Below are 23,805 nucleotides of genomic sequence, written 5' to 3' on the forward strand. Positions count from 1 at the left end.
GGAGGTTGGGGCTGGGAGAGGAGAAGGCTCCACTCACTGCTCCTGTATGCCAATCATCCATCCACTGGCACAGGAGGAAGAGTAACAGCACCGCAGAGGTTACAGTCCCTGCCACACTGCTATCCCCTATATAGATAGTACTGCAAGCGCTCTTTAGTCCCATGCACGGGTGCATATGGTACCACATGCCAGAGTCCTTTCTAATGTCGGATTCTAAATGTGGTAAAAAACCAAACAAACCCAGAACCCACAAACCAAAATAGTTTCTATTTTAATATAATAGATTAAAGTGACTTTTATTGATCAGTTGTAAACATTTTTTGGTGAGGTTAGAAAAATATTAGCCTTCTGAACTATCCTCTGTGCTGGCTGTGCACTTGCCGGTACATTTGTGCAATAGCATTCTGATTCTGATCTTACTCTCAGAGAAGTCAGTGGCAAAACTCCCGTTGACTTCAGGGGGAATAGAGTTAGGTCCCTAATTGTCATTCACAAGTACTTTATCATTTTCAGAAATGAAAATACTTTAGTAGTATGCACATCTAGGATTGATATTGAACCAAATCCTACTACATACTCAGACCAGGAACTCCGTCCAGCCACCCTCTGGGACTGCAGGCAGAAGGTTTGGGGGATCAGGTCTTTTGATAAATTTATCCTAATTAGTACAATTTGATGTCCAGATTGTTATAAAGGCTGCATGTGAGTGTCATTGGGACTGGTCATGTGTATTAAAATACTCAAGTCCATAAGTCTTTGGAGGATCATAGTCTATAATCTCAGTCCAGAGCAATTCCATTAATTTAAATTGTTTTTGCTCCACATTTACACGAGTGTAGGTGAGACCAGAATCTGGGCCTTAGTTTACGACACAAACTTAGCTTTGGTGTAAAAGTGGGCAGAGCTCCTATTGCTAGAGCCCTGCAAATCCGCAGATACCTGCTTTACATTTGCAGATGGGGATGTGGTTGTATTGTTGACCATCTTTGTGGATCGGATGCGGATCCAAATTTATGCATCCATGCAGGGCTCTAAACGTGAGACAGGGTGCTGGTGTGGACGCGAATACATATAAAAGATGGATTACAGATCATGGGTTGGATACAAATTAATTATTGCAGATGAGGCTCAGATGCGGATCCAAATTTTGTATTCGCATAGCGCTCTGCTTATTGCTTTCACTGGGACTAGCACCTAATCTGAATTTGATTACACTTTGTTCATTGACAGGCACTGTGGTCCAGTAGATAAGGCACTTGGCTGGATGTCAGAGCTGGATTTGCATGCCAGCTTTACCACTAACCCACTGTGTGACCTTGGGGAAGTCCCCTCTCTAGGCCTTGGTTTCCCTCCCATCCTTTGACTGCCTTGTGTATTTTGACTGTAAGTAGGGACTGTCTTTTATGATGTGTGGACAGCTTCTAGCACAATGTGGCCAGATCTCAGTTGAGGACTTAAGGCACCACTATAATATTACTAATTGTATGGCAATTTGAAGCAATAAAGAATAGGGAAATGGCAGAATTTAACATTCTATAGTATTTCCGGTAAGTGCATATTGAAGTACTTTTGCTGCAATAACAGTGCATATTGTTTAGCCCAAAACATTTTAAATCATATCTTTTTTCACAAGACGCCCCAGCATTAAGAATGAATTTCTTACATGGGAATATCTTACATGACTATGTATCCTGATTAACCACCAGATTTACTACATCTCTCTTCAGTTTCCCTGAACTGTGTGCAGCTCCCAGACATTTCATCTTTCTTTCTGTACTATCACAGCCTCACACCAGCTTCTGGAACACATAATCTAAGTGTTATTTTTATTGAATCTGGCCCCAGGGGCAGGGCAGTAGATTTTCACAGGTGTTTTAGTCTGAATTGTTAGCCTCAGTGATGAATTTTCTGGACCTTATGGCTTTTAAATTGCTTATATATGTATTTTTGGTAGTTAAATTCCTATTTTCTATGGATCTTTTTCAAATAAAAACAAAATCTAGATTCATGTCTGAGTTAAGACATCAACCGGACACACAGGACTAAATTCTCAACAGATACGCAGGTATAGCAGCGACAGGTTTGGTATAATAATCTAATGCCATGAGTGTATGTATGGGAAGTACGTGGGGAGCCCTCCATTAAAATGTCCTTGTGTCCTTCCTGGGAATAAGAACATTCACCCCTGACCTGGTACGGTGGGAGATGGAACTTCTTAATGGCTTAGAATACCCATAGGGTCAAAAACTGCAGGGCAGGAGGCCCTGACCCCCAACACTGAGCTCATCTTCCAGTTGGTCTTCTTGCTGGACAGGGAGTGGGTGCTCATCTCACACCAAGTATCCCCCACCAGCAGATTAGTTCCAGCAGTGACACTGGAGGCCTTGACAGGCTGCTTTACTCCAGCTGGATTGGATACTGCACTAGCAGCACGTGGTTCTCCCGCCACCCTCCAAGGTGTCCAGTGTAAAAGGGGCTGGCCTGTGAGAATAACCTGCTCTCCCTTCTGAGTGTTATGGCCCCTTTTCTCCACGTGCTCGCACGCTGCCAGAGAATAAATAACTATGGATTTGTGGAAATGGAACACATCGCCAAAGGCCTGTAGTAATAGACACGTGCTACATCATGGCACAAGTCACACGGCTTTCTAGCTATAACTCTGCCATTTATGTAAGTACAGAGGTTCCATGTCTGGGTTTCCTGCAGCCTCTGCATTCCATCTCAGCTGGAGAATAGGGGCTGCAAAGCCAACAAATACCTCTGTTGGGGAAGACCCCCGGGGTAGGCGTGATTCCCTGATGGTGCCGAGCCAACCTGATGGTCCTTTGCCATCCTCTCTGGCTGTTGCAGCAAGGCATATTTTGGAGTAGCCTTGGGCTAAATCAGACTGCTCTCATCTCCAGCTGACCCCAATATCCAAAGATGGCTTTTTGCTCCTGGTTCCTGCTCTGAGTTCAGCTGGAATAGAGCTGCCATCTGGAAGCAGAACAAGCATTAATGAATTAAGTATCACAACAGGCTTGAGAGGTAGGAACATTTTATCTCTATTTTACAGGCAAGGAAAACTGAGGCACAGTGAAGTGACGTGGGCAATGGAAATGGAGTCATGGACTCTGCTCCTGGGAAGCAGGAGAGTTGGGTAGCTATGTGAGTGTCACTCATGTACCTTAGGGATGTTTCTCTTCCAGATGCGTATTAGCTTCAGCAGCTGCAGAGCCAGTGCAGGTTACACAGTTCTGTAGAAGGAGCTGGAGCGTGGAGTTGGCCTATGAAATGTAATTACAATGATCAAGACATTATGGGTCAGATTTTTCACCAGTGCTGAGTACCTGCCTCTCCAACTGAAGTCAGTAGGGGCCAGAGGTCCTCCAAATATCTGAAAAATCAGGCCTTAATTATGCATTTACTGTTGCTGTTTTTAAACTCTCCCTTTGATTCCTTTAAACAAAATTTAGAAACCAAACCACAAACTATGAAAGCAGAATTGGAGGCCAGTGCTGGGTCACATTCTTCTCCCACGTACACAGGCACTTTTCCATCCTAATAATCCAGCCAGTGATTTCAGATCATTCTCCGGCTTCTATACAGCAGAAAGACTTGGATAAAGTCTGGCGAGCAAACAGCCTGCAACGTGTTTTCAGAATCAGTGGTCTTTTTTTGATGAATCAAGGGACTGAGATTTAAAAATCAGCTGCATTACACACACAATGATTTGGGTTTTCAAAAGAAGAACAAACTTCTGTAGCATTAGAATTACATACCAGGAGCAAATCCTAATATTGCAGATGGTCCTCTTGCTACAGGCAACTACATACAATAGACCAGATCCTGTGTGCTAGCTGCTTTGCTCCAGCAGATCCTGCCCTCTGAGGAGTCCCCTGCATGAGGAAATCCTTGGCTGGTATAGAATTATTGGAGTGGCTCCCATCCAGGTTCCTGGCAAAGGGGACACAATTGGGGAAAGGGGCATGGATGTGGTGTCTCAAACCCCCAGTGATCTGCTGATGGAACAATCCTTAGAAACTATTGATAACCTGGGCAAAGTAGAGCAGCCCTGAGGTTGCTCTACTTTAGGCCAGGCTGGCTGTTAGCTGGTTTCAGAACTGGAAGAGTGGTGATGGTATAAAGGATGCTGAGTGCAGCTCACAATCTGGGCCACCGGCTTCAGTAGCATTAATTATGTGAGTAAAGCGAGCAGAATAAGTAGTTATAAGTAGCTAGATGAGACAGTGGATCAATGAATGTGAGGGGGTATACAAACCCCACACTGAGCAACAAGGGGTTAAGGAACTACTCTGGGCTCAGCCAGCCCCACCTGTACCAAATGCACCCACTAGAGAAGGAGCTAAAAGGCAAGAGAGCAGCTCATCTTGGGGCAAAGCAGCTCCTGGGAGAGGTGCTGAGGGAAGGAGAATCTCTTCCAAAACAACTGCCCAAAGGCCCCTCCCTGAGGGAAGGGAGGGCCTGCAGCAGAGACAGCCTGGGAGGGAAGCATTGCACTGTCTTATGAACTCTGGACTGGATTGATCCCCTTTGTTTGGACTACCCCAGCAGGGGAAAGTCTTGGACTGAGCTGGGCCATAACCCAGGAGGAGGCAGTTGCCCTCATGCTGCCTTACCGCAGACGATGACCTTGGGACAACTGCGGGGAGGTGATAGGAAGTGGCTGCCTTAAGCCTCCCCAGCTGTCAGAGCACTGACAGTGCTCAAAGGGTCTTGGGTCGGAGCCCAGTGGTGTCGGGGGAGGGGGAAAGGCCAGGCTCCCCTACCAACAACCCCCCTGCACATCACTGGTTTAAGCCTTAACCACTAGGAAGCGCTTCCCTATCAACCAACCTGAGCGAGGGCCGTCAGCGTGAATAAAGGAAAACAGGAGTAAAGGTCTAGTGAACTATAGTTTAAAAGTGACAAAGTTGTCTCTGAACATGAAAAGCCCATGTGAAATTTTTAAGCTAGAGTCAAACCTCAACTTGCATTACTTGAAACATCCAAGTCTGAACAGGTTAAGGGTTGTTTTCTTACTTGCTTGCATGGTAAGTTATACAGCTATATTTCCTGCAGCTTGATGTTCACTGAGCTAAAGAATCTCCTATGCCACATATAGATGTGGTTTTTAGCTGAATTTATTGATATTAAATTTGTTTGGGGACCAAAAACAGCAACTGGGTGTAACCCTAAAACTTGGTGAAGGACATGAAAATAATTCAGTAACGTTTAAATACTTCAGTACTACGGTGGTGCAAATAACAGTCTGCTCTCAAATAGGCCAAAAACAGATGTCCAATAACTTGCACAATTTTTAAATTGTTCAGTTTAAATTGAGATTAAGTTGACCTACCTTTACCAAATAAATAAGGTATGTGAGACAGCTTAGAAAGTACCTTGATGAAAAATAAACTAGCTGTGAATACTGAATAATACTAATTAGTAATCAGAAGCCTGTTTTGATGTTGTATCTGCATAACTTTGGTATAAAATTCAGTCCTATACATGGATTTTGATTTTGAATGGTGTGGTTCAGTATGAAATAGCAGACATGATACTTTTAAATTTGGTATTTTAAGAGCAAAGTTAGGGCCTGCAGCAAAATTGATTCAGTCAACAAAGACTATATTGGCTTCAATGGAGTTTGAATCAAGTCTATAGTGAATATACATCTTTACTCTTACATTATCTTTAGAATAAATCCTTAACAATGTATCCCTAGTTCAGATTATTTTTCCAACAGAAGTTCTGCATTCAGATGTAATATATAAATAGAGTTGTTTGCAGCACAAGATGTGTATAAATATAAAGTTTATTCAGTATAGTGTTTAGAAAAATAAGTTCACATCATCTCAGAATACAAATAAAACACTTAACTGTCCAGGCACAAACCCCTATTACAGTACAACAAACATACATACCTTAGATCTCTTTGGTTGGGTCATAAGCACAAAAACATTTGGTGATAGGCTTTGTGTACCATCACCTATGGTGCAGTAAAGACTTCTGGTTATTCTCTACCCTAATGCATACATTCTGTAAAGTATCATCTTTGTTGTAAGGCACAATAAACCCATACTGATTACAGAAATAACTGGTTAATTCTGGACAAACAGTACATGCAGCAAAAGAATGAATACCCTTTGAATGCAAATCCAGAAAGCCAAAAGATTCACATGCTCCTTGAGTGTTGAAATGTAAGAAGGTAGTTTTAAATTATATGAAATGTACAAGTTAAATATAAAATATCTTCTAGATAGGATTTCTAAGAGATATAGGAAGACTTCGGGTCTCCTTTCTTGTAAAATTTCACTATTTTGTTTCTAGAGTTTCAAAATTATGAATATTTTAATGACAAAATATTTCTTGACCATGAAGACTCTATGACACATGCCTATTGGAGTTCCATACACTTGTTTCATATGAAGCAGGAGGGATATATCTTGTACTTTTGTCATGAAAAGTGCACAAGCACTGGAAATCTATGCACAGGAACATTTCCAAGCATTCCAAACAAACTTTGGCCAAATTCTGCCCTCTGTAATTTCACTGCAATCAATGGGGTTTTATAGGATTTGAGGACAGAACCTAAGCCCTTATTTCCTCCCCAGGATTTGGGATATTCCCAAAATTCACTGCAGGATTTAAGCTTTCATTAAAAAAAAAAATTGGTTCTAGCCCTTCTGGTTGGGAAAACAATTTTTTAAAATGTGAATCAATGGAGTTCTGTCTTTCTTAGTCCACAGACATAGTGAAACAATAACAGTAAGAGGTATAAACTGCCCCATTAATTTCAACAGGGTGTTAAATTGGAAATCTCGTTACAACACTCTGAATAGGTCAACCTTGTTAATTATTTCACTGCTGCCACTTTATATTGGGCCAAATTCAGACCCGCTATAACTCCAGTGAAACGAATGGGCCGCAGACTGAGCTAGTGTACACTGACATAGCTTCATTGACTTCAGTGGAGCTCTGCTGATTTACACCAGCTAGGGATCTGGCCAAATGGTGTCCATGAACATGCTTATTCAGTGAGGTTGGATGCAGTTGAAAGGACACTTCACAGGAATAAGATTACAAGATTTAAAGATGCAACTGACTGGATGCTCTGCTAGATAGAGGAGTCTGCTGGTTCTTAGCAAAGTCTGGGTGAAATTAAAAATAATAATACATTTGTTCAAAAACTTGAGGGAATTTGCTTAATAAGCTTTCAGCAGATTTCCCAAGCATTTTTATAGAATCTGGGGCAAACATTTAGCACAATTTGGCAACACGTCCTGTACGATTTCCAGTGAACTTAGCTTTAGATCACTGTGCATTTTACTACCTGTAGATGGCCATAGTGTGATGCCAACCTGACTTTCACGTTACAAGCCAAAAAGTAAAACAAACATACTTCATAGTAAAGTTTAAATGATCCTCTATACCCATCCACGTTAGGGAGAAAGGATATTTTACGCTCGGAAGACATATAAATACATCTTCCATTTAAACAAGAGAACATCACAGTAAAGCCTAAAGCTGAGATTTTCAAAGCTGCTTTTAGGGGACTTTGCCTATTTACCGCAGTTGAAGATCTGGCCCTTAGACTATGTGTACTGTGTAAAGAAAGCAAGTGGTCTGCTTATCTGGGCAGATACACAAGGACCACATTATAAAAAACTGACCCTTATTTTACTGTAGAAGTAAAAATACTATTTAAATAGCTACTATAAAAACACTGTACTGGGTAATGATACTTTGTATTGTGCATATGGACCTGCAGAAAATGTGAGGTTATAATTAAATCATATGGAGGGAATGATACTTATTTTTGATGGGGGTAAGGAGTAGAGAAAAAATAAATTATTTGCTTTCTGGAAGACTAGAATAGACCTATCTGACTCTGTCCTGATCCATTGCTTTATGAACATTTTTGCCCACCTCCCCCATCCCCACATTGCGTAGAATGGGCAATACTCTTTTAAAAGTACCAGACACTCTGAGATATGCACCACTGTTTTGACAAATATTATTTTCATGTCAACCACACTGCATAGCCAAGTAATTCAGAGCCTCAGTAACATAATTAATACAAACAGAAAAGTTACGAGCAGCATGTGTGCTGGCAGAACAGCATAGCAATTCTATTATAATATTTGATTGTTTTAACAGCTGAGAAAGTTATCTGAAATATTCACTAACTTCCCCCTAAAGACAGTCTGAGTTTTGCAGAACAAAACATGAGGCTCAGAACAACTTCTAGAGCCACACACAGCTTTCAATCCATGCACACAATTTACGTTCATGTAATAATAATACATAACAACATATGGGGTTTCTATTCTTCAAACAATAACAAATTAATTCTTGCAAGATTCTTGCAAAGTGGATAATTACTATTGTTATCCTCATTTTATGCATGGAGAAACTGAGGCAGAGGGGTTATGTGACCTGTCCCAGGCCATAGAGGGTGTATGTTAGGTGCTCAGATACTACAGAGATAAACAGTGTCAGAGCAAGGAATGGAACTCTGAGTCTATGACTTCCCATCCTGTGCTCAAACCACACCTCATGTCAGTGGGAGGCCTGCGTGCAGAGTAAGGGCAGTTTATGGCTCCAAGGTTTGTTTTTAATAATAATGAACATTTTAAATTGCTTGCTTTAAACAACATTTATGCAAATCAGGAAGGTAGCCAAATGGCTAGTTGCTTTTTTTTCTCCATATACTTTGCAAAGCTTTATCGATCTCTTCTTACTACAAAACATGTACCTTATTCCTGCCCCTTCCCCCAAACTTCAGCTGCAATGTTGAATGGAACAATTATGTGCAGCTCAGAGGTTCCATGCAGTTATTTACCAGAATAAATTGTATGCAATATAGTGCAAAACAACAGTGAGGCCATCATAGTGTCAAACAGCACATGGAAAAAGCCATTCCTTTAAAAATTTTCGACAGAACCGGTTAGCTACCAAGACAGGATGAGACAGGGATGGTGCTGGACAGAGCTGACTTATCTCTATTTGCTTTCCTTTAAATTCTTTTTGTCTTTTTTGCAAAAGATGTTCTACATCAGTTCATTTCAGGCCTGATTCAAAGCCCATTGAAGCCTCTGAAAGCCTTTCTATTGATTACAATGGGCTTTGGACCAGGCCCTTTATGAGGATTAATTAATGCTTTAATTACTGTTAATATTCACATGAGAGTTTTATAAAAAAGAATCAACAGCGAGTAGTTCTTCATAGATCTGCATTATTATTATTAAAGCTTAAGGATGTGCTTTTTCAGGTTAAAAAAATCCTATAGACAAAGGGTGAAATCTGCTCCTGCTGTAGAGCCAGAGTGTTTGGGACGCATGGGGATGGAGTGCAGAGGGGCTAGTGAGCTGAAATCTTTCCCCAATCCGGAGCCAGCAAACATTATTGCTGCACAGCCCTCTCTAACCATTAGGAGTTCCTATTTCAGCCTTTGGCCCCAGTTGAGGAAAGCATGTTTAGGTAGGACACATTAATACATGCTTACATGTGTTCCTGCCTCAGGGCCTCTAGGCTGCAACAGCAACTACTACCCCTCCACACTAATTGTATCGGGTGTCGGGGCCAGTGGATCCTTGTAAATATAGAACCCTCTTCCCTGGCCTAGCCCATCACAGCTGTCCATGCTGGCCTATGTTGGGCTCTTCTTCATGGCTGCTCTGCCCACGGTACCTCTGACCGACCCCCTCTGCAGGGTTTAAATGACGCCGAGGGCCTAACTCTGGCCCTCCACACAACCGGTGAATTTCACCCCAAATGACCAAGACACCCACTTGTCTTACTCAGGGAAGTAGACACATTGACTTCCATGGAGCTACTCACAAGAGTAAGGCAGGCAGAATCGGGCCCTGAGGATGGATAATTGCACACAACTGTTTTCATTCCTCCTGCCACTGTGCTTTAGTAACAAGGATATAAGGCCACTAGGAAGAAAGGCACGTGGAATTCTGTAAAAAAATACATAAAACTTTTAACTAATTTGAAAATTACTAAACAACAAAACTTAACAAAAAACCCCAAACACAAAGATGGGAGGGAAAAATGTCCCAGACTTGCAATACTGGGAGTTCATTTTCTAGCTTCAGTGTGATTAACATTGTACTTTTACAGTCTATTGATAAAAGTCATCACTTGAAAATCCTACAAAAAAGTAAAACCTTGCTGAAAATAACTGTTTACTTCCTGTTCAAACAATAAAAATAAATTAAACAGTCAGAAAACATTTCAATGCATTGTGTCTAAAGTGAAAGAGACCAACATAAACCATAAATAAAGTCCATTGTACTAATAAAAAAAAAGTCTCCTTTATAATAACTGAAACAATATTTACATTCATACTGGAGTGAAAGCTTTAGAGTTGCATAATTAGAGTTTCAAAATTTTTTTTCCTGCTAAACTGGCAAAATGCTAGTCATAACATTTAGAAATCTGCAAAAGTTTGTTGCAAGATTTTTGGTATGAACAGAAGTCTGCTAGAAAAAACAGCGACAATATTATTTGCAATTGTGTTTAGCTTCTTAACCTCGAACAACATGAAAGTAGCTTGTGAGGTATCGTCTAGAGTTTCTTAAAATCTGTTCAATGCCCATGGACTAGAAGTAAACAACAAAAAAAGACTGAATTGTTTCTATCTTTTTATAAAGGTATTTCATTTTCCTAGCTAATATTAGAAGAGTATGCTTATTTTTGAAATTATGTTGTAGTATGGAGATTCTAGTTAAACTATTAGGGTTATATTAGTGAACCAGACCAATCCACATTTGCTTGGTTGTTTCCCTTGTGTTTCCGCTAATCTTCCTCCCTTAATCTGGTTAAAAGAGCATACTGCATGCAAACAAAACGTGGCAACCTAATTCCACTACTGTAGATTCTCATGTTCTTTAATGCAGACTATTCAAATATTCTTATGTTTTGAGCTGTATTAGTATTTTCTTTAAATGAGAAAAAACTTGGTGCTTTTTAGGGCCTCGTGAGGAGACTTATCTATTGAAACCAAAAGCAAGAAAAAGTTACAAGTCTTGCATATCTTCATCCATCTCAACTGTCTGGAGTTTGGCAAGCTCTTTTTTGTCTGTTTCCAGTTCTTCACAGACCGTGTCGACCATATTACTCATAACATATTTGGATTTTGTGTCCAGCATCATTAAGTTGCTGGTTGACTTACTCTCAGAATTGGATAAGAAATTCTCCTTGACGTCGGGTGTTGTCTGCAGAACTAACCTGTGCTCTCTGATAAAATCCGGATGAACTTGTGCAGATGGATGACTGACATGGTCTCCAGTTGTAGAAACTATTTCCCCAAGTGCAGGCTGTGCTGTAGAAATTGACATGAGATCTTGACTGGTAATGAGGGAACAGTTCTGAAGAGTTGCATAGTTAGTGTTGCTGATTGATATCACAGTAGATGTATTTGCTACAGATGCTGACATAGACTGACTCTCTGAGATGCCAGAGTTCAGTTCTGCAGCATTTAAAAGAGAAGGTGGAGCTAGGGAAAAATTATGTGAGGGTGTTACATTTACTAATGAGGAAGCCATCGACTGGAGGCCTCTACCAGATACATTTTCAGAAGATACATTTACATTTAGTTGTGTGTTCTGACTGACTGGCATCAACTGAGAGAACACAAGGCTTCTTTCCAATCCTTCTTGTTTAACAGATCCTATTGCCTGACCTGAATTGGGAACTGTATATACCACTGCACTGGGAGCAAGAGGGCTAAAGAAAACCTTTCCTTGCTGCACTGTTGAAGAATCACTTGTAAAAGTCCCCCCATCTGATGTACTTGGATTTATTGAAATGTTACCTAGGAAAAAAAGAAAGTATAGATTATAGTTGATGGAAAGTTGTGTAATGATTCAATTTATTCTAGTATAAACTTTGGTCTCCCCAGTTTTAGGAGATTTAAGAGGGAACTACAGGCAACATAGAAGCAATATTCTTTGGAGTATTTTAGAGAACATTAGTTATGAATGAATGAAAGCCCTTGAATACCTGAATTACTTCTGAACAGAGAAAAAAAGTTTCTGATATGTTAACACCTTTCAAGCTCTCATTGAGTAGCCAAATAGTTCATACTTGTGTGATTAAAATGAACCTAATTTGGCCTTCCCTAGTAGCTCCCACTAGATTTCCATCTAAGAATAAAAACATAAAAAGCTTCTCAATAATCTCAATGACAGACTAAAATTACACATGGAAAATTACAAATAATACTTCATGAAGTAAGTGACTACTGAGCTAAAAGCTAAGAGTGTAACCCTGTAGAGGCATGTTCAAAATAATACCTTTCACCGGGCTTTCTATACAAGTCAATTTAATATTTGAAAGTGTCTTATTCTGTTTTTCAACACCAATCCTTCAAACACATTTCTAAGAGCCCAGTCCTGCCATTTTTACTCATGTTCGATGGTACATTACTCACACTGGGTTCTCCCATTAAAATACTTGTGAGAGTCAGGTGCTACTCAATGTGAGTAAAGGTTGTAGAATTCATCCCAAAGTTGGTTATACAGCAAGTCCAGTAACAGTCATTATTATAATGTGTCTCTATGCACAAAATGAATTGGCTTTCCAAGCTGTTTCTACCTTTCAATATCTCCAGTTCTCCACCTCTTTCAGGAAGCTATTAGAATGGTACTTGTAAGGGGCTGTAATTGGTTTTGGAGTATCCGTTTTATAACCTCACTTGGAGAGTGCTTAAAATGGAAACTATTTACCTCCCCCTTAGTTTTCATTAGCCAATATTTTCAAGATGCTCCTAGAGACTTTTTTCGGTTATCATAATTATTTCTACCTAATGAATACACTAGAAAAATGAAGGAAGGAAATTGAAAGTTATGTGGGAATAAGATATAAATAAATTATAGCAGCTTGCTTAAGATAACATGCAATGTATTTCACTACGAATACAAAACCAGTTACCCACTGGTTTCACAATTTAAAAACTGTTAAGCAGTAAACATGTAAGTTTCTGATTCTCCTCTATATTGGAATCCCTATTGGGGATTGATCACACTGTGCCCTATCTCTAATGTGGAAAAATGCTAACTACTTCAGATAAAGGCTTACACCGCTTCTTAAGGTTCATATATGTAACTATCCAATGTTATTATGAACGGAGAAATTTCTTCCTCATCTTTGCTGGCTGTCAGCCTATGCCTTGGAGCAAGTAGATTAATAGCCCGTGTAATTTTATGCTAGACCTTGTAATTTCAGGTGGTATTCAAGTAAAACGTCTAATCTTTTTTCATCTTACTAAGCTATTTGTCCAGGAACTTCCAAGGACAGTGACAGTGAGTTCCACAGCTTACATAATATATTATATATGTGTTGATTTATAGTTTCCACTGAATGTCCATCCTTCCTTAAATTCCTCTTTACTGGAAAAATAATGAACTCCTTACACACACATACCTTAAACAAGCTAATACAGTTTGATTGTTGTTGTATTATCCATGGTTCTTGCTATTACATAGAGATTCATATTTGGTCTAATCATTTTTCTAACACCCAGATGCTGAAGATTAATAAATTATAGGATAATTCACCATATCAAAATAATGATCCAGAACTAGATTTGCTTTATGCAGGTTTTCTCCTTAGTACCCAGAAAAATCAATAATATCAATAATATCTATATATCTATAATTTATCTATAATAAATGTTAAGTCAACCTCTAGAGCAATCTTTTGGGAGGAGCTCATATAGTTGGTATGTTAATCCATGGTAACAGACTTTTTTTCCCTAGGGCTAAGGTTACTTTTACCCAAAACATCTTAACATTTTATATCTACAAGGAATCACATATTTCTATAATTTCTCTTTAGATTAGTCACTTTTAATTATAGGATGGACAAATTACAAGCACAACTGATCAGTCTTGTTGTGCCTGTATATTCAGTGGCTCTAACTTACTTTTACAGAATGTTTTGGTTAAAAAACAGTATATATTTTCTCACTAGCTGCTGGGCTAGTTCTCATTTTAAGACAGTATTAATCAATAATCTTTTCTTTTTTAAAAAAGGCAAGCAGGGAATTATTTTGAGCTGCTAAGTACTTATTGATTTAACACATTCTGGAATTGTGAAGATTAATACTGAAGAATTCTTGGAATGGTATTGAAAAAAAGACAGTAAAATACCAGACCTTCCTTTTTGCTGCATTAGAAAAAAAAAGTTCATCTCCCATATAACTTGATCTTTAAGAATCGAGGAAACAGTGTTACAGGGAGATGTTGTAATGTATGATTTCATGTACTGCACGTTGCAGCTGCCAGGACGCTGTAACCATACACCATTGCACAAATATTACCCCCTATTAGAGATGAAATGTATTCATTCCCTCCCTCCCTCAGAAGTACTTTACTTTAACAAACAAAACTTTTACCTTGTGAAGCTGCCACAGAAAGAGGAGGCAGCTGCAGAGGAGAAAACCCGATGCTTCCATTAAGCAACTGGCCATTTGTTCCTGAATTAGGGATCTGGACAATGCCATATTGGTTTATTTGGACAGGAGCAGTAAAAGTAACTACAGACCCTCCATCTTGAGAAGCAACAGTTGGTATGTTTTCCCTTTTCACCTCTGTGCTTGGTATTAACCCTGGGAACGAGACAGGTACGTTATTGGGACTATATGTTGTGGGTGCTGCTGCAGGGTTAGACACAGAAGCCTGGAGGATTTTGAAGTCCTTGACATCTTCGGAAGAAGACACCAATATGTCAGTGATTGACACCCCATTGCTCACGGCACTTGAAGTTGTTTTGAGTGGATTTAAAGTTACTGCCTGTGAAGTCCCCATATTGAGACCATTGAGGATTACTCCATTAGGTCCCTGAAGAAAAGAGCTCCCATTAAGAAAGACAGAAGAAGCACTGGCAGGCACTAGGTTTCCATTCAACAAAACACCAGAAGAACTTAAAGATATTTTCGTGTTTCCAAGCTGCTGCATGTACACTGGCTCCATGTGACTGGGATCGAGGCTGGTAGTTCCATCGGACGAGTTGGGGTGTGGAGATAAATCCTCCTGTCCTTTACTGGATTCATCTTCTGTGCTAGGGTTGCCATCTGACTCACTATGGGGAAAGATGGAAATATGACATTTTATTACAGTGACACAGTTATAGATTTTAAGACCAAAAGGGGTCACTGGTTATCATGGGCCACAGAATGTCACCCAGTGATGTTTATTGTTTGCATTTGGTTTTTAAAGCAAGCCTCAAGTCCATTTAAGAGACAGTAAAGGTTTAAAAAAATAAATAAAATCACAATCACGAATGTGAAACTTGACAGACTGGAGTGTAGACCTGTAAGTAAATTCTCTCTCCATGGTCATCTAACCAGAATAATCAAAGGGAACTGCCTCAGGCCCATCTCCCTGCCTGCTAAATTGCCCTATGGAATGGTGTGTGCATGTGTGAAATTCAGCAAGCCCAGGAGCAGCCATTTGGTGAGTTACACTGTGCCTTGTGGCAGCTGTAAGAGATAAACCAGGGAGCACTGTTAAACCCTGAGAGTATCTACTCTCTCCTGTTAAATAAAGCCAGGCCCACTAGACTCACTGATATTCTAAAGGGGAGACCAGGTCAGGATCACCCCCACATACCTAGGACCGGGTTGCATTTCTCAAACATCTAGATCTATCATGAAGGCTTCGTTCTGTTCCCTTTTCTCCTTTCCCAAAAGGGGAAGGTGACCCACTGGGACCTTAATTTACAAGAGACAAAGAAAATATCCTAGACTTCCAGGGGGAAGGAGGGGGGAGAGAATCTATTGTAGTTGCATATGGTATGATCACATGTCCTTATATCTAATTAATTTTTATTTCTGAAGAATGGGTTACACAGACTGCCAGTCTTTAAAAGCAGCATTGCTTTGATTTATTAGTTGAGACCGAAACTTTCTAACGGTTTAGATTCAGTAATTGGTGGAGGCAGATCCAGAGAGGGCTCCAGCCCAAGTCTGCTTCCAGGTACTTGGAAATGAAAAGAAGGGTACCTCTTCCCACTCGCCTTTGTGCAAGGGGCCAATGAACACTGAAAAGGATTTGGTGATCAAAACCTCCATGGAACACACCCAGGAGTTTTTACCCAGGGAAGATCTCAACAACTTCCCCACAAGTTTAGGAGTTGGGGGGACGGAGTGTTAAATGTGCTGTGTGCCATCTAACCCCCCTTCTCCTGCCAGCACCCCGGAACATGGCCCCCTCTGCTTCTGAGCCACCCAGTGCTTGGCATTTGCTGACCTGTCTGCTCTTGAGTGCCTAATTTTCCTTCCTTTTAGTTTTCTTTTTCTTTTCTTTTTTGTGGCTGCGCTGTCTCTCCCTCTCTCCATAGCCATTTATCCCTTTGATGTGTCCCGAAAACAGAGGGGGCCGGATCAGCACAACTGCGCCCTTGGCTGAGAAATGCCTTGAGGCTTTTTTTTTTTTTTTTCCCCCCTGCCCTCAGCCTTTGGGAAGGAAGGAAGGAAGGGGAGGGAGGGGGGAGGAAGGCAGGGGGCTGGAATGTGGTTTGTTTGCATGGAGGTCACCTCCACCTGGCCAGCTCCAGGCGATGGAATTCCCCCTAGCGGCCCCACTCCCAGCCTCCATCGATCCCATTAGCCCACAATCGAGCAGTGTGTATGGAGATGAACCCACGGCCAGGCACAGAGCCGGGGGAGGCTGCAGTCGACTCCGAACTGCAGGGACACAAGTAAAGGGCGAAGAACGTGGGGAAAACCCGCTGACTGCGGAGTACAGAGCCCCCTCCCCCGCCCCCAGGACTAGTCTATCGACTGAGCCCCGGGTCAGCACCAGGAGCCCCAGTCTCAGGAGGCCTGTGGGGATCTTCCCAGTGACTTCCCCCGGCTTTGGATCAGGCCGGGTGGGAACCGAGCGCCTGTGCCGCCCGCTCGCATCGCAGTGAAACCCGATCCGAACCAGCTCAGAATCAGATTTCAAAACAGAGCAGCAGCCGCAAGACGCCCCCTTCCCTCCCCTCCCCCCGGACATGATAAAAACCCGGCAAATCATTAACTCTGTCAAATAAAAAAGCTGCCCCGCGCACCGCCGCTCCCCCAGCCGGCGCGGCAGCCGAGCGGGGCGCGCAGGAGAGCAGGGGACACGGCGATTTTTTGGGGGGTGGGGGGTGCGCGCGTTGGATGGGGGGGGGGGGCATTTAGCAACTTCCCAGCCGTGATCACACGTGGCCTGTGAGTCGTGGGGGGAGGTGCAGGAGCGGCCCCGAATCGGTGGGCTGGAAACGTCCCAGGCCGGCTTTGGGGGGCAGCCGCCCCGCGGGGTGGCGGTGGGGGACGTGCCTGGGGGAGGGTGGCTCGGTCCGGGGAGGAGGGGCCCCGGCCCGGCCGCGCTGGAGCGGTCCCTGGCGCGCCGCTCTGGTGCCCGGTGCCCCGGCGGGCCTGGCCGGCCGGGCGGGCGGGGGAGGCTGCAGAAGGTAAGCGCCATGTTTGCACGGGAGGGAAGGAAGGAAGGAAGGGGGAGCGAGCGAGCCAGCCGCGGCGGGCGCTCACCTTTTGGACTGGGTCTCGGAGGGGTTGCGGTCCCGCTGCCGCCGGTTCTTGAACCAGTTGCTGACCTGGGTGAGGGAGAGGCCGGTGATCTTGGCCAGGTTGCGCTTCTCGGCCGGCGAGGGGTAGCGGTTCTGCTTGTAGAGCTCCTTCAGCGCGTTGCGGGACTTCTCCTTGAAGCAGTAGACCGTCTCCTCGCCGTCCCAGATGGTGCGGGGCAAGGGGAACTTCCTCCGCAGGCGGTACTTGTCCACCGCCCCCAGGGGTCTGCCCCGGGCTCGCTCCGCCTCGGTGTAGCGCGCCTTGTACCACAGCTCCTGCAGCAGCGGGTGGTTGGCCGAGTCGAAGCTGTGGCCCTCCAGGATGCTGTAGAGCTCCGGGTAGATGCCCTGGTGGAAAGCCACCAGCGCCCGGGCTTTCATCAGGCTCTCGTTGCCACGTAGCAGATCGCTCTGGGGCAAAGACCACAGGAACCGGGCCAGGCGGTCCAGGTTCCCACCTTGCTGCAGCGCCTCGCACACGCAGGCGACGTGATCCGGGGAGAAAGCCAGGGGGGTCTGGGAGGAGGAGGAGGGGGAGGGAGAGGAGGCGGCGGCGGCGGCAGCAGCAGCGGCGGCAGCATGGTGATTCCTGGCCAAAAGTTCAGAGTGGAGCAGTATCTGATCCGCCGCCGCCGCCGCCGCAGCTCCCTCCTCCCCCGCCGCCGAGCCCGCTCGCTCCATGGGGAAAGGGGCAGCGGCCGCAGGAGGGGGCGGTGGCGCGGGGCGCAGGGCTGCCCTGTCCTGGGGCAGCGTGCCTGCTTCGGAGAGGATTTCCATCACATTCTCCTGCTTGATCTCCGCCGCGCTCGGGAGCTTGTCTGCGGGGGAGGCAGAAGACATGTTTCCCCCCCTTTCTCGCGCTCTCTCTCTCGCGCTCTCTCTCTCTCTCTGCAAAGTCCACTCCTCCTGCCTTCGGCTGGATCTAGCCGATCAGGTTTCCTCCCGGCCACGCAGCAACCATTAAGAGAGCTGCACTGGCGAAGTCGTGTAAACGGATCGCTCCTCTCCTCCGCGGCTCCCCCCAACGTGACTCCTCGCCTCGCTGCATGCTATATGGCACAAGCGGCCTGCGGGCCAGCCGAGCCCACTCATTGGCCAGTTCACATTTTGGGGGCGGAGGATCCGTGGTTTCTATAGAAACCGTCAATCAAACTCCCTGATTCCTTCTGCCCCCCGCCCCCCTCCAACTTGAAAACACCTATACCTGGAGGTGGGAAGCGTCGCTGGTGTTTTTTCTTTTGCCCTTTTGTGTCTGTGAGTTAGGTTACTTAAAAGACGCGTCAGCACTCAAACGCAGAAAATCTCGTTATTAGCTGCGCAAAGGGAAGCCAACCAAAAGTAGTATTAAAGGGGGGAGAAAGTCACCTTTTAAAACCGGTTGGCTACTAGAAAGATAAGGCAGAGAACACGTTGCCACTGCAGAATTACAGCGCAGGCAGTGATGGGCTCTTTAATGTATTCATCCGTTCGTTCCCCCGCTCCGACCCTCTTTAAAACACTGCAGCTCGTCACGAAGATGAAACAAACAAACAAACAAACACATTCTGAGGCTCAGAGGGGATTGTGAAAGATCAAGAAGCACCTATTGCAAACACTGAACTGAAGATGTTATGCGGCCTCTTTTTAAAAAATGTTAAACCACGTGCTATATATAGCGTGGCATAAACAGGCAAAACGTGAAAGGGATGAAACTGAACTGGTGACCTTAAGTCACCCGGAGTTGGCAATTCAAGTAAGATGGACATGATACAGCAAGGCAAATAACATATCAAAGCAACGCGAGTAATCCCTGACGGTGAGCAGCAGAAGCTGATCCCAACCTCTGATTATAAGAGCGATCGGGTTCAGTGCATGGTCAAGAACAAAGTTTACGTGCACAGGACATTCTTTTCTAGTCTCTATTTAAACTTTTTACTATTATTCATCGCGCCTGTCTTCTGGTGACAGCATGCATCGCAAGGACAGGTTCTTTGGATCCCTAGAGCCCCAGGCTTACAAAGACAGTCGTTCTGGAGCGTGGTTTATTGTTTATCAGGATACCAAAGAAAACAGTCAGCGAATGCAAAACTGTCAGACTTACACCAGGGGCCGGGCCCTCTGCTCGGGGCGGATGGTTGGATCTCTGCATTCCCCCACCTGTGCAGCGTCAGGCTGCCAGACCTGGACTTCGCCAGGCTGCAGCAGGGCTTTCTATGGGCACACCTGCCCGGCGTGTTTCTCTCCGCACTGCCGGGTGTGTTCTCTGTTTGCACTAAAAGACACACCGATGACCACGTCTTTGCCATGTCTTGCCCACCCCCCTGGCCGTTGCCGACGAGACGAGAGGCTGCACAGCCCCGGTGCACGCACACCTGCCTGCCTTTCCGTCCCCTCCCTTCCACCGCAGGGCGCCGGGCGGCGAGCAGCGTCTCCGCCGCGGCCGCAGGGAGGCTCCTCCTGGCAGCGGAACGCTTGTTCCGCGGAGTGAAAGCCCCGGCCGGGCCCTGTTGGCGGTGACAGAGCCTGGCGGAGAGAGGGAGGGGTGGGGGGAAGGGCTGCTGACTGGGGCTGTGCCCCTGCGCCGAGGAGGAGGAGACCATGGATGACCAGAGCTGCCCGCGGTGCAAGACCACCAAGTACCGGAACCCTGCCCTGAAGCTGATGGTGAATGTCTGCGGGCACACGCTGTAAGTGCGGCTGCTGTCATGGGGGGCGGCCAGCCCCTGTCCTGGCAACCCCCTCCATCCCCCCCAGGCGGGCCTGCTCATTGGGGCTCCCACAAGGGGGAGAGGCTGCTGGGGGGCGGGGAAGGGAAGTAGGTATCTCAAGCTGGGGGAGAGGAGCAGGCTCGGGGTGAAGCTCCCAGGTGCCATGGGGGGTGTGTGGGGGTGCTGCTGCTGCTATTACAGCTGCTGCAGTGTGTGTGTGTGGGGGGGGGAGGTAGTGGGGGGATTGCTGCTGCAACTTGGGGGCATGGGGAGGTTGGGGGGGGGGGAGAGAAATCACTGCACATAGTGGGGCCTGAGGTTCCCATTCCAGGGCAAGGGGCTGTGATGGTCGTCACGCACCCAGCGGCTGAGCATCACCCTGGGAAAGCAGTGGGTGGGTATGAGCCGGGTTATTTGCTTCTAGTATGGTTGCGGTAACTTGGTGGGGAATCAGCTCCCTGTTGTGTGTGTTTGTCCCTTACTGTTCTGCAGCTTTTCAGATTGCAATAGGTTGTCGTCCCCTATTAACCCTCATTTCTTAGCCCTGAACATAGATCTCTGCAGCCTGCTGCTCTGTGCACAAGGACTTTAGTTTGCCTTTGCATGAAAGGCCTGAAAGCCAGCAATGAACCCTTCCTGCTCATTAGCTGTTAAGCACACATTGTTTTCAAGGCCAGGTGGTTTGGCAATTAAGAAGCCATGTTGTAGGTAAGCATTTGTGCTTGAAACTGGAAGCTCCTGCCAGCTGTAAAAGCCAACTGGATTTGTAGCTGTTTTGTGGAGTTTACTGTTGTTTTTTCTCTCTGCGGTTTTGATATTTCAGGAGTAATATAACAGACTTTGCTGCTCTGTATATATGCTATTGTGAAGCTATTTCTCAGCAAGAATGTTGGTTCATGTTATAGCACTCAGGCTCTAAAACCTTATTTTCAATCACATCTTTTTATGAAAGGGTACTTTTTGGGGGGTGAAATTTTCATGCTTAACATGATATTTAATAAAATCTCTTTGGTGGTTTTCTGACTGGGAAAAACAGGAAAAAGCACTTGCCATCAATCAAAACTTTCATCAGATGCTCTTTTTATGTGCACTTAGATGTGTGTGTATATAAGGTGACGTTTTGAAACTTGGGAACATGTGTAGCCTAGCATGAGTAATACATGTGCTGATTTGTTGGAAGAAGTTTTTTTCAGATGCAGATATTTGTAGAATCATTCTTGCCAGTGACTTGTTGGTTTAGGGGACGGTTAGTTTGGGCCTGGGGATCTTTCAGAGTTTTCATTCAAGTCTATAGGGTACATCTACTAACAGGTTGGACCTACTACTTGAATGAACTCTGGTGAAAGCTTTTTAGTGCAATAACAACCCTCCTTCATTTTTCAACTCACCCCTTTTCCAGTGGATTATATAACTTTAAAGGTAGAAGTCTAACAAACTCAATCATTATACAGCAGATGTACATGTGAACTGAGTATGTTAAAAAGGCAGGGTTTGGATGGTTTAATGTTTTGTTTTTGTTTTAAGAAGTAGATCTGTGTCCATTTGAATATAGCTGTTTCCTGGTTAAACCTAGCTAGGACTGGCCGGGCCTGGTTAGTACGTGACTGGCAAACTTTCAAGGAGAAAAAGGAGTCTGTGAAACATGCATCTGTGGTGCAGTAGATTATTGCTTGTAAACTTCAGATACTGGAAGTAGAATGTTATAATTTTTATATTTAGTATCCTTTTTCTTTAATTTTAGCTACACATATGTAGGCTTTTTTAAAAAAAATTGCTGTGCATGCATAGTGTATTATTTTCAGCAGAAGTGCCTCTCTGTTATCTGTGAAGTTGTGTACAAGTGCAATATGGGCTTGATTCAGCAATGCTTATTGCTGCCAAGGAGCACTTACTCAAGTGAGCAAATGCCATGGATGTTAATGTGAAGTAAGGGTGGCAGAACCGTGCCTATATAATCAGTATGACAAATCTTTAGCGACATGCACATTTCCCCCACATAATAGATTACAGTATAACTATACACTACTGCACACTTCCAATAAAGGCCCAAGTAAACAGATGAGCTTTGCATTGTGTTTTGAAGGCTTAATCACACCAGTGCAGGAGAGTGAAATACAGAATTTGCGGAGTCTTTACTGAAAGCAGCTCCTTAGCTGGATGAATCTAGGGACTATTAGTGATGATGCATCAGCTGACCTCAGTTGCTGTGGCAGGGCATGGAAAGAGATGTGGTCTCTGAGGTAGCTGAAACCAAACCGTTGAAAGAGCCTATGTGTAACTCAGGGCTCGACAAATTTGTTTTGGAGCTAGGAGTCAGCCCAAAAATTAAGGAGCCAGACAATGTGGGCCCAGCGGTGGGGCACCCTGGCCGGAGCGCAGCGGCCACTCTCCCCTCCCAGCCCCGCCCCTTCCCCCCGCCCCTCTCCCACAACGTGGGCCCAGCAGTGGGGCGCCCTGGCTGGAGCGTGGCAGCCGCAGTGCTCCCGCCTCCCAGCCCTGCCACATGGGCGCAGTGGCGCTCTGGCTGGAGCGCGGCGGCCACTCCCCCGGGAGAAATACCAGGCGCCAGACTAAAATTTCTAGGTGCCATGGTGACATGGTGCCAGGGGTTTGTCGAGCCCTGGTGTAACTGCTGTGCAACAGTGTAAAAACCGTGAAGGTTCTCCGATTTTTGTTATGGTGAGTTGTGATGAAGCAGGGAGTCCCAGGTGTCCTCGTGAAGTTAGGGTTGCCAAAGGAGCACACTGGATTGCTATTGCCGTGTCATATTTGCATAGTGGGCTTCGTTATGACTATTAAAATGGAGAGATACAGCACTATCTGGCTGACAGTGGGCAGAACCGTGGACTCGGTCCTTACTTCTCCAGCTCCTGTGACTGGTGCTCCACTCCCTGCTTTGACTGTTTTTTCAGTAGAGCACTAGTTCTTCTTCCTTTTATAGGATTGGTGTAGAGCAGCAACTTCAATTTCACTTGAAGTTGATCGAGCGAGGAAGCTACATCAGGAATGTCAGAATTTATTGCAGTGAAGCCTCCTTCATGTTTATAAATTGGGCAATAGGCAGTGATCTGTTTGGTCTGTTTGTTGTGGGGAGCCATGCTCGCATGCCGGCTGGAGAATCCTTGATTTTTCCATTTGTGCATTAAATGTCTACCACATTTGGTTCAGATTCGGTTCAGAGTTGACCAAATGTCCACGAGAGGTTGAACCCAGGAACCTTCTGTGTAGGATCCGGCACAAGGTGCTTATTTTTTACATCTTGTTTAACCCAGTCTGCTTTCCAAGCCTGCTCCTGGTCAAAGCTTGATTGCATGAGGCTAAACCAATAGTCCCAGAAAGGCTTGTGGGATTTAAGGCATTGCGGGAAAGGGGGTGTATTGTCAAGGTCTTGGTGGATAGGAAAACATCTGTTTTCTTGGATTCGCTGAGCTTTGTGGAACATGGCAGTAGTTTGCCATATCAGTGGCGAAGCGATGTTAGACAGAATAAGTAGCCATGGTGCTGGAGTTGACTTAAGGGTTCCAGTGCTGCACTGCATCACTGTATTCAGGTAGGTGTGAACAAG

General features: G+C 44.6%; 2 protein-coding genes across 2 annotated transcripts in view; one reads left to right on the forward strand and one right to left on the reverse strand.

Annotated features, from left to right (window-relative positions):
• Positions 1-5,779: 5,779 nt before the first annotated feature.
• On the reverse strand, positions 5,780-18,393 carry LOC137157558 (homeobox protein SIX4-like). The gene is made up of 3 exons (XM_067554902.1): positions 17,516-18,393; positions 14,393-15,078; positions 5,780-11,809 (listed from the first exon to the last, which is right to left on the reverse strand). The coding sequence occupies exons 1-3, from the start codon at positions 18,391-18,393 to the stop codon at positions 11,013-11,015; spliced, it is 2,361 nt and encodes a 786-aa protein (XP_067411003.1). The 3' UTR covers positions 5,780-11,012.
• A 1,232-nt stretch (positions 18,394-19,625) lies between these two features.
• Positions 19,626-23,805, forward strand: part of MNAT1 (MNAT1 component of CDK activating kinase) — a 183,825-nt gene continuing 179,645 nt past the window's right edge. Inside the window, exon 1 of the mRNA XM_067554908.1 lies at positions 19,626-20,219. Within this exon, the coding sequence (XP_067411009.1) occupies positions 20,131-20,219 (89 nt within the window). The 5' untranslated portion in view covers positions 19,626-20,130. The remainder of the gene's footprint in view (positions 20,220-23,805) is intronic.

The sequence above is a fragment of the Emydura macquarii genome, unplaced genomic scaffold (genome assembly GCF_026122565.2).
Source record: "Emydura macquarii macquarii isolate MOO-44397 ecotype Brisbane River unplaced genomic scaffold, CSIRO-AGI_Emac_v2 contig_1551, whole genome shotgun sequence".
Taxonomy (NCBI): domain Eukaryota; kingdom Metazoa; phylum Chordata; order Testudines; family Chelidae; genus Emydura; species Emydura macquarii.